Source organism: Phyllostomus discolor, chromosome 8 (assembly GCF_004126475.2).
Source record: "Phyllostomus discolor isolate MPI-MPIP mPhyDis1 chromosome 8, mPhyDis1.pri.v3, whole genome shotgun sequence".
NCBI classification, from domain to species: domain Eukaryota; kingdom Metazoa; phylum Chordata; class Mammalia; order Chiroptera; family Phyllostomidae; genus Phyllostomus; species Phyllostomus discolor.
The window spans coordinates 2,859,491-2,869,741 of record NC_040910.2 but is presented as its reverse complement, the minus strand read 5'-3'; the positions used below and the strand labels follow the sequence as shown (position 1 = coordinate 2,869,741).

Sequence of the window (10,251 nt, the reverse complement as noted above, 5' to 3'; positions counted from 1 at the left end):
AACGTTCAAATTAAAACAACATAAAACATCTCAAGATCAATGAGCATGACATGGGTCCTGGTCTTAATATTTCTCTAGCTGATTATGCAAGAAGTGGTCTACTGTGCTGCATGCATTAGCTGAGGCATTGTGTAGATAAAAAGGTAAAACCATCCTGAAACAGGAAACCAGTATTCTTCCTGTCTAATCAACAAATCTAAAAATTTATTTTGTTTTAACTATTTACTCTGGCTTTTGTCCACCACAACGGGGTGAGCCACATGTTCAGTGCAGAGAAGAAATTGTTCATGAGCCACTTTTGTCTCCCCGCCCCCTTAGAGAAAGAGGAGGAAAAACTGGTTCATACAGGAGGCGCGAGGCGTGTGCTTTGGAACCGCCGCAGAAGTGTGGGCTCAAGTAACCGGAGGGATTTCACCTACATCCATCCAGTCAACTATGGGGGTTTAAAGAAATTCCAAAGAGTCATCAGAAGAGGAAAAAAAGGTAATGCTTTTTGCCACACAGGTAGCATCTTTGAAAATATGTGTAATATGTAAAATATTTGACACCCCCATGTTATTTTTCCAGAATAACAGTATAAATATCCTCTCTTGTTCAAGAGCTGTCAGCCGCTCTAGTCCTACTCACAGCAGCCTCAGTGCCTGCCACAATGTACAAGATGCACTTCTTAACCTGCGTTGCACTAACTCTCGCATTCGTCGTAGACGGTGCGCCTACCTCGGGCTCCCACAGGGACGCCCGGCAGAAGCTGGCGGACATCAAGGAGGACCTGCAGAAGCTTCTGAAAGGGGTCCACGTAAGTCTCTCCCCTCTCCTACTGAAAGACGCCATTTCACTTTTCTGCCTGCAGTGCGCTCTGTGCTAACAATCTGTTGTGCTTTCTCAGAATTACAAGAACCACGAACACTCCACGATGCTCACGTTTAAGTTTTACATACCCAGGAAGGTAAGTACAACTCTCTAAGTTCGTTTTTGGGCTTTATTAAGATTTGAAGTAGCCTGCAAACTCACACACTGATTGCATTAATCGCATTTCAACTGAGAAAAAGAATTAGTAACTTCAATTTTTAAAAAACCCAAGTTTGATAATGGGGCTTCTGTAAAATGGCTTTCCCTGTATATTTTTGTGTGTACTTGCTTATGTTTGGGGGGAAGGAAGTGGGAAGAAGAGACAAGAATGCTATTCTCACTTATTGCTGGGACAGTTTTAAAACAGATGATGTTGATTTACTGCTTTCTCTGAAAAGACAGAGAACCCCAGAGATATTCTATGATGCACTTTTACCATGTGGATGATCAGAGCCAGTGTCAGAAGAGCCCACTTGGGAAATCCCTTGTTTTAGCGGGGAGCCTAAGGGTCTGCCCTGAGGACAGCAGAGCCCACATCCATGGCACAGGCCGAGGGCCAGGCTAGCGGAGCGGGAATCTCAACTCTGCCATGTCCTAGCTTTTGTGAACTTGGGCAAGTCGCCAACTGTCTTTGTAACTCAGTCTATTATCTACATCTGTGAATAATTGTACATACTTTATATGGTTCTGTGAGGATTAACGAGTCAATGAAAAGGACTCCTGATAGCACCTGGCATACGGCAAACACCGCACGAGTACTGGTTATAGTAGCAGCAAGTGGTGAAGATAAACTTCTCCCCGGAGAGGAGAAAGTAAAATTTCTATTTGGCTGTTTGGGGACTGAGGCAGTGAGAGCAGCACAGCTGGCCGGGTCCTGGTCACCCAGCGAGGGCTGCTGAAAGCCGGGCAGTGACTGCCCACAAAGAACGGGAAGAGCCCATCCCAGGGTGCAGCTCAGCCCACAGAAGGGGACTTACCGGATCCCAGAGTCCCTCATTGATCTACCTCTCAGGTTATGTTTCGGGTTACTCTTTTGAAAGATGAAAAGAAATAACTCCAGCTTAACCAGAGGCACACATCTCTTACCTCCAGCAACTTAAAAGGCTCTGCTTTGCTGGCGGGACTGCCTCTAAGTCACGCATGCCAAGATCTAAAGCCTTGAACTCACAGAACTTGCAGTAGGAAGCTGAGAGACCAGCAGATGCAAATACGAGATGTGTGGCACAGTCCTGCCTCTCCCCCTGAAGATTGTTAGAAAGATAACAGGAGATGTGTGCACAGTTTAAGGGGTGGTAGATTCTTTGAAACCTAACAGTTTCTAAATGACAAGTCAAGATCTAGTTGAAACCAAAAGTAATGTGATAAACTCCATTCAACTGTTTATTTTACCACCATTCCATGATTCTGAGAGATTCTGGAAAACTATACAAACGTTTAACTCAAAGGATGCTATGTAATGCCATAAAAGAAAAAACTGAAATTTAATCCTGTCTCCCCCTCGTCATGGGGCCTCGGGGAGAAAACAAATTCCGAGATTTACTTTCCCCATTTGTAAAACTGAGATGACGCTGCTTTGCCTACCTCAGAAGGTGGCTGTGAGGCTTAAATGGGACAAAACTTAGGAGAAAGTGCTTTGAAATGATGATGTACTATAGAAGTGTGAAATCGTATCATTGTGTGTGTGTGCATAACTCAAAGAGGGCCCATCCAAAATCCTTCAAATATTGCCATGTTTTATTTGGCTGGCATTATTTTTCAAACACATCTTAATGTACTCATAGAAGAGTCAACGATGAAGATGCAGTTCTATGACTTGCTGTTTTGAGGGTCATCACTATATACAGTGACAATCACCTGGTCCGTAAAGCGCTGGGACTGCCTGATGGCCTCCCAGAGCCCTTCTGTGAGTCTCAACTCATAAACCGCCACACACTGGCAGCATGAGCCTGAACCTCCACTTTCTGACGAATGACCTCTGTCCTAATGACCTCTGTACAGACTGGGAAAGAATTTAGCCTCTATCTGTGATTTGCAATTGGGTGCAGAAATGTTCACTTTTCAAAGCCAAATTAGGCAGAAATTAATGCTTCGTTATTTGTTAACGGTTCATTCTAATGGTGGGTAGCTGAACTCTAGTTTTCCCAGTTTTATAACGTAAACACTATTGGTTCATCTTGACAGTAATGCTGACACAGGGAGGAGAGTGGAAAAGGTGATATACTGCCGCTCTATTTTAACAGAGTAAATTTGAGACCACCTTCTGATTCACCCTTAGTCAGGGCAAACTGACCTGATCATTATTTTTATTATTCAAGGTCACGGAATTGAAACATCTGCTGTGTCTAACAGACGAACTCAACCCTCTCAAGGACGTGCTAAACTTAACTCAAAGAAAAACCTTTCACTTGGAAGAGATGGTGCGATCAGTGGAAAACATCAACGTAACAGTGAACGCACTAGCGGTAAGGCCTCGCTCGCTGCTTGCCTGGGAAGAACGTGGCAGTGGGCATTCTGCGGTGGCGCTGCGTGTCTGGCGCTTGTGACGTGCTCATATGTTGTGGGCCCACTGTGAGCACGAACCAGCTCCGTGCTGGGCGACTCAGGGTGGGGCTAGGAGGGGTGAAGGTGTGAGGTAAGAGCCAGAGGCTTCCTCCCGCCAAGGCCACAGGGATGGCCCCGCCCTGCACTGGTCACCTCCCTGTTCACCTTCACTGGGAGCAGAAGGCACTTGGGTTGAAGTTCCACAGAAAGCTGGCAGGTGTTATATGTTTTAAATTCCTGTAGACCATTTCCAGAACAGCCAACGCTGATTACCTGAAAGGCCTTTCGAATGGGGCTTCCCTACCATTGGTAGAAGGACAAGAGATCTTTCAAAACAAAAAAAATGGCAACTATTAAAATGGCCAAATGGACTAGATGGTTAACTCCTCACTTAGAGGCAATACTTTCATACTCTTGAGTATCTTATGCCTGGGAAGCACAGATGCTGCAAGGGACTCAGGTGCCGTGATAGAGGTTCATGGCTTTTTTCCCCATTCTCATTGCCAGGATACAAAATTCCTGAGTGAAAAACTGTCCCGAATAAACAGCGTAATTTCAATGATAGCAGGACCAAGGTTCTAAAAATGTTAACGCTAGCTGTTTCCAAATAGGAGTCAGTTTATTAGTAGCCTGTTTTCTTTCCATCTAATTTTTTGAAAATACACTGACAGCAACATCATCTAGACATCAATAGACTGTTTCTCATCTATGTCAGAAGGTTTGCTCTAAGTTTTTGGTGAACATAGGTAAACTCACTCTAAAGTCTTGATTCAAAATTAAGATAAAATTATGTGAAAATCAGAGACACTGCATTTCAAAAGCCAGGTATTTTAAAAATGAAACCCTCTAAGAGATCACAATATTCAATTATATGGGGTCTGGCAGAAGTAAGGCCTGCTTGAGTTGCTGGGTAGGATGAGTGTAATAATAATTTATAGTTTTACTTTGAGCGTTTCACCTAAAATGTCATATGGGCGTGCTTGAGTGTGATATTGTCCATGTTACAGAATTACATGCTTATGATTTTGTAATACAAGATTTTGTAATTAAAAAAAAGGCATTATTTGTGCCAGACCCATAGGTAAAGAGTATCACACGACAACAGTTTTCTCTCACTCAGTTTATGTTTCCAGGATAGAAATTACTTCAAATCTGAAAGATCCTCTTTGTCTTCCTATGAATCAGCCTTAGCTCGGCCCGCAGAAGACAAGTTGAAATAGCCCTTATCGGCAGAGAAGGCTAATTTCCAAAAAATCAGTCCAAACAACAAAATTCCTAACATATAGGTTTTCAAAAGTTGGTACCTGATCGAGTGCTGAGGTGGAGTGGGGGTGGGTGGTGAGTATTTAAGAAGGTGCTTTCATGCCAACTTCCCCAAACAAAGTTCGTCCTCACTCTTGGCTGGTTCTATCTGGTTTGGGGGAATATGAAGAGATTCACTCCAGGGGAGGAACAGGAGACTGGAGGTTTAAAAAAAGGAAAGTACAATGTGTACAGCACTGCATACATGTAACCGCAGATACAGATGTGCACCCAGAGGAAAGGAGGGGTAAGAAGTTTATTTTGCATGCAGCATTTAATGAAATATTTTGCCTAGATCTGTTTTTATTTAAAACGCTTCTAGTTCAAAGGAAAAACATCTTGTGTTCATTGAGATCGACCAAATTAACAAGCGAGGGAAATCTCAGATTGGTGTGTTACTGTCACCTGATACCATAACGTAATTTTGGCACGTCAATGTGATCATTTTGAGAAAATGTGAATATGTTTAATCTACTTGAAAATAAAGCCCATAAGCCTATTGAATAATATATTGAAGGCAAACTACCCTAAATTTTAAAAAAAAATTTTTGTTTTATAGGAACCCACATGGGACCCACATGCGAGTACGACGACGAGACGGTCACCTTCGTGGAGTTCCTGAACAAGTGGGTTACCTTCTGCCAGAGCATCTTCTCGACGCTGAACTAAGGGCTTCCCATTTCAAATGGATTAGGCTTTCTATTTATTTAAATATTTAAAGTTTATTTATTTTGATGTATGGTTTGCTACCTTTTGTAATTATTCCTACTATTCAGATGGTAAATATGGATCTTTTAAGATTCTTTTTGTAAGCCCTAAGGGCTCTAAAAATGTACGTAAATTATTTATCCCAAAGTATTTATTGTTGAATTGTAAATATAATGTACATGTAGACCAGTTAATAAAATTATTTAATAAATTTGATGGATAATAACAAGCCCAGATATGTTAGTCTGAGAACAGCACAGACTGATCACTAAAATATTTCCAAATGCTCATGTGACTTCAGACAGTTAAGATGCTGCAGAAGCTGCTCTTCCCCTGGAGAGGCACGTGGGAGAGAGAATGGGCTTCTTAAAGCTCTTGCTTCCTCCTGCCACAAGCTGATCAGTTCCTTAGTTGTAGTCTGAGAAAACCTCATCAAATTGTAGGATTTTCCTTCCCCAGGTCATGCCTTAGACAAGACACCAAACACAGTCTTGAAACCCTCCATAGACTGGTGTGCCTCTCCGATCTCACACCTGCTCTCTGCCCTCAGTCTCCTCCCTGTCCTCCGGGCCTGGCTGCTGAGGCATCCAGGTGGGGAGGGCTCAGGGGGCAGCAGAGATTCCTGACTCCTCCAGGGGCGCAGCCTCTGGGTGGCCGTGCCTCTCAGCAAAGATGGCCTCGCTCTAAGCTTTTTCCCTCTGAGTCCTGCTAACCCGTCTTTCCTCTCCTCCCTTCCAGCCAGGGTGGTGCATGTCCACCGTTACTCTTCAGGTGCTGTGCTGCCCTTACAGTGTCCCTGGGCCCAGCTTCGGGAGTCATCTCTCCATGAGATGCTCCCCGTGTGACTCTCAGTGTGCCATCTGTTTCCTGACCCAGACACCATCACTGCCCCAGAGACAGCCTTTCACACAGGGTCCTGGGACTCAGAGTTCAAGAGCACAGTGATGGTGGGATATGGAAATCTCTGGGGGTGTAGTAGCATCCTTACTAAATTATCATCAAAGGTAGCACAGGATGAATGCAGATAGAGGGCAAGGTGTTGTGAGATCCAAGGCCATGACATTTAATTGCTACAGCAAGAATAGTAATAAAAATTGTGATTATCACCTAGATTCTTCTAATGGTCCAGACACAAGACAAAGGGAAAAATTCGAGTTATGAATATACAACTTCATGAAAAAGCATGCATAGCCATGCTCACTGGTCTGACAGCAGTGCCTGATCGGGTCTGCAGAGAGGCAGCGGGCTCTCCCATGCCTCTCACTCTGAAGGCAGGAGGCGGAGGGACCCTGAGCGGTAGGGTGTGCACAGAGGCTGAAAACACCCCTCCGTCCTACTGATGGAGACAGCTCCTTCTCCGATCACTAAAATGGTCTTCATTGGAAAAAATGGAAAAAAACCACTCCTCTCCTTCAGAGCATCTCAACGACTCACAAATTGAGGGTGATTTTTCTGCACAACCTCCTCGCCTCTCCCCGCTTTCGTTTCCCCCAGGCCTAAGCTGGGAATTGCTAACATCTCAACATTGCTGGGCAGTGAGCTACAAAGTGTGTAGACCAACAGGGGGTGGAAAACAAGTCTTTGTTCGGGCTGATTTAATTGAGATGCGTGAACTCCCTGGAATTCAGAATGAATGAGAACTTACAAAATGCCATTAATAGTTGACTGAGTTTATGCTTGGACTCCAAGTGGCCTCTTTCACTGACCAGGGAAAGGCCACCGTTGGAATGGATCCACACAGGGGACTTCACTCTGGCACAGGAAGACACCAGGAACACCTCAGTGAGGGGCAGCAGCAGCAGCCCCCTGAGTTCTGCGGAGATTTTCCTCCTTAGGGCCAGAGATGACAGATGGTGTTTCTACGGCAACACTAAAAACCATGAAGACACCAAATGTATCTGACATCTATTACCACAGAGAAAATGGCAGAGTAGTAGGTTGCATTTTAAGTCAATTTATAGGATGTATTAGGATCAAAAGATTTTTAAAGAGGAAATTCTCATACTTCCTGTTCACGTAACAATATTCTTTCTCCTTTCTCACATCAAAGAACATTATATTTAGGAACCATGAATTTCACCTCTTTCTCAAAGAAAATAAATTTGCCTCTAAGTCACAGTAATCCTTCATTAACTAATGGTATGAAGCTTGATGACATTCATATCTAGCTCCCATCAATAGCTGCAAAATGTTTTTATGTATTTCATGCACACATTATACTCAAATTATTTAGTTTCATTTAAGGCTCTCAAAATAATGCCTCACTTCATTTCATGTGCAAAATGAAATACAGGGCCTGGCACAAATAACACCCCTTTTTTATTACAAAATCTTTTATTACAAAAACATAAGCATGTAATTCTGTAACATAACAATATTAATAGTATCCACACTCGAACATACCGAATGGCATTTTAGATGTAATGTTCAAATTAAAACCATAAATTATTATACCCACATTACTACCCTACCAACCACACTCAAGCAGGCCTTATTTCTGCCAGACCCTGTAAAATTATCTAAGAATACTTCCCAAATAAAAAACCCTAAGTTTCCGTAACAGATAAAATGCTCATTTGACTGTTTTACCCCATACGAGCACTGCCTTAATGCACGACGAGCACAACTACGTCTTTTACTAACAGGTTCAGGACACCGCCCTCAAACCACTTGTACCCCGTGGCACAGATAAGATGGGGTTAACCGAACACGTGGTAAAAACTGGCTGGGCCGACTGCGAGGGGTCGACTGTGAGGGGCTCCAGCTGTCCTGGCCCCCACACAGCTTGAGGGACTCGACACCAAGCCCCCATCATAAGCCCCCACTCACTCCCGAGTTTAAGGGCCGCACTGCTTCTCCTGACTGAGCAGGGTGCAGGGCGAGGGGAGCCTGACAAAACGCAGGGCCGAGGGTCTGTCTGAGCATGCAAACGGGACACAGCCTGGACACAGCCTCCCGTCCTCGCACACCTGCCCACCCCTCCTTCCTCAAGGCCAGTGCTTGGCTTCCGCTCAGTTCTGCTTGCTCCTTGGGGCTCCCTCCCCATCTGCTCAGTAAGGCACTCACACCACACAGGACTCCCCAACGGCAGGGCCATGTCCCTGACCTGCTAGCACCCACAGCCCCCAAACAAGTCACGCCCATTACACTAGGTGGCTCCACTATAAATACATGCACATCGATGAATCTTCCTGCTCTTATAAGCAAACAGTAAAAAATCAAACGAACTCCCTAGCCACAGCCCTGTCTCACCATCAAGCCACTGGAAGGCAACCTCAGTGTGTGCCTCCCTCCCAGCCCCCACTGTGCATCCACGCCCTGACCACAGCCGGTCTCACACCGCCATGCAGCTCTTCCTCGCCGGGAGGGTGGTGCTTCCCAAGGGTGCTGGCAAGACCCGCCCACACCAGAGCGCCGGCAATAACTTGCTCAGGGCAGTGTGGGCCTTCCACAGGGAACAGATCAGCCCTGATCCGGCCGGCGGAGTCTGCGCCAGCCTTCCCCCACATCGGCTCCACAGCGGGCCTTGGACTGGTGCCTCCCCGAGCAGGCAGGGCTGGGTAGCGCAGTTCTGTCCCGGGAGGAACTCGGGGATCCGCACTCCCCCGGGAAATTCCTGGTTCTGCTGCCCCTACTCCTCAGCTCCCCACCAGACAACCCCATGCGTTCCTCATACTTGGGCAATTCAGATGTTCCGTGTTCCTGATGTGCTGGTCCTAACGTTCTCCCTTTATCTCCCTGAGTGGAGGCGAACATCTTTCTCCACAGTCTAATGACCTCTGTGCAAGTGATTCGGAAGTTTTATCTTGATAAAAACTTTCAAGGTTTCCACCACGGCATTTCGATTGCAGACCACCTCCACCTGACCATCTTACTGCCACCTCCCAAACTGAGAAAATACCCTAGACTCAACCCTCACCTCTTCTCCACCCACAGTGGCTACGCTCTAGCCTCAGAGTGACATCTCCCCTCGAACCTTTGCTGTATTACATCCAATGGGTGTGTATTCTCTGTTGCAGCCTTCCAAATTTTACCCATGCTTACTCAGATAACAGAACCTTAAAGCTGAAAGAGAGCTTTGACTTAGATGCAACTAGTTCAGTGGTTGTTGAACAATTTTGGAAGTTGAAGTTTAGAAGTCTGAATTTAGTTTACTTTTCTGCGAGCAAAACAGCTGTACAACCCCAATACGTAATAGATAAAGATAATAAGCATTTCTGCTTTGACAGAGAGTAGCCCAGAGGCCTTTTTTCTATCAAGCTTCTATCCTTGAACAATAACCACTAGTAATACTTGCATCCTTGTAATAATGAAAAACGGAGCCAGGAGAGAGTCACTTGTAACTGTCACAAAAGGCAATGTCAGGTTTCACCACCATCTCCTGACCTTTGATTAGATGACAACCCTCTACGAAATGCTCTCTCCTTCATCCTTCACGTACCCTCTCTTGCCGCCCCTGTCTAGATACGATCTTTCCTTCTCTCGACCGAAACAGTGCACACACGGAGCAGAGCGGAGAGAGGACGCTCAGTGACTACGGGTGTCTGCTGAATAAATAAGGCGCACGTAGTGGGTTCTGTCTGTGAAACAGCTGGGCCCACTTGTTCCCCTTACTCCCAGCACTGGACCTTTTTGAGGAAATGAATGTCTTACACTGGCTCTCACAGCAGTGCCTCCCTCCGGGCCTTGACCGGGTGGGCACTCTCAGGGGCAGCCTGCCCACTCCGTGCGCTCACTGTGTAAAGTGCCTGTCCAAGCAGAACACATACAAGCGTGGAGAGCCAAGAGAAGGTGAAAGATCTCGTATTGATATTTTCAAAGGCAAATTACTATAAAAAATAATAGAATACA

General features: G+C 45.3%; 1 protein-coding gene across 1 annotated transcript; it reads left to right on the top strand.

The window, feature by feature from the left end:
• Window positions 1-470: 470 nt before the first annotated feature.
• Window positions 471-5,612, top strand: IL2 (interleukin 2). The gene is made up of 4 exons (XM_028519549.2): window positions 471-796; window positions 887-946; window positions 3,165-3,351; window positions 5,252-5,612. Exons 1-4 carry the CDS (start codon window positions 650-652, stop codon window positions 5,359-5,361), a joined length of 504 nt encoding a protein of 167 aa, XP_028375350.1. The 5' UTR covers window positions 471-649; the 3' UTR covers window positions 5,362-5,612.
• The last annotated feature ends 4,639 nt before the right edge of the window (window positions 5,613-10,251 follow it).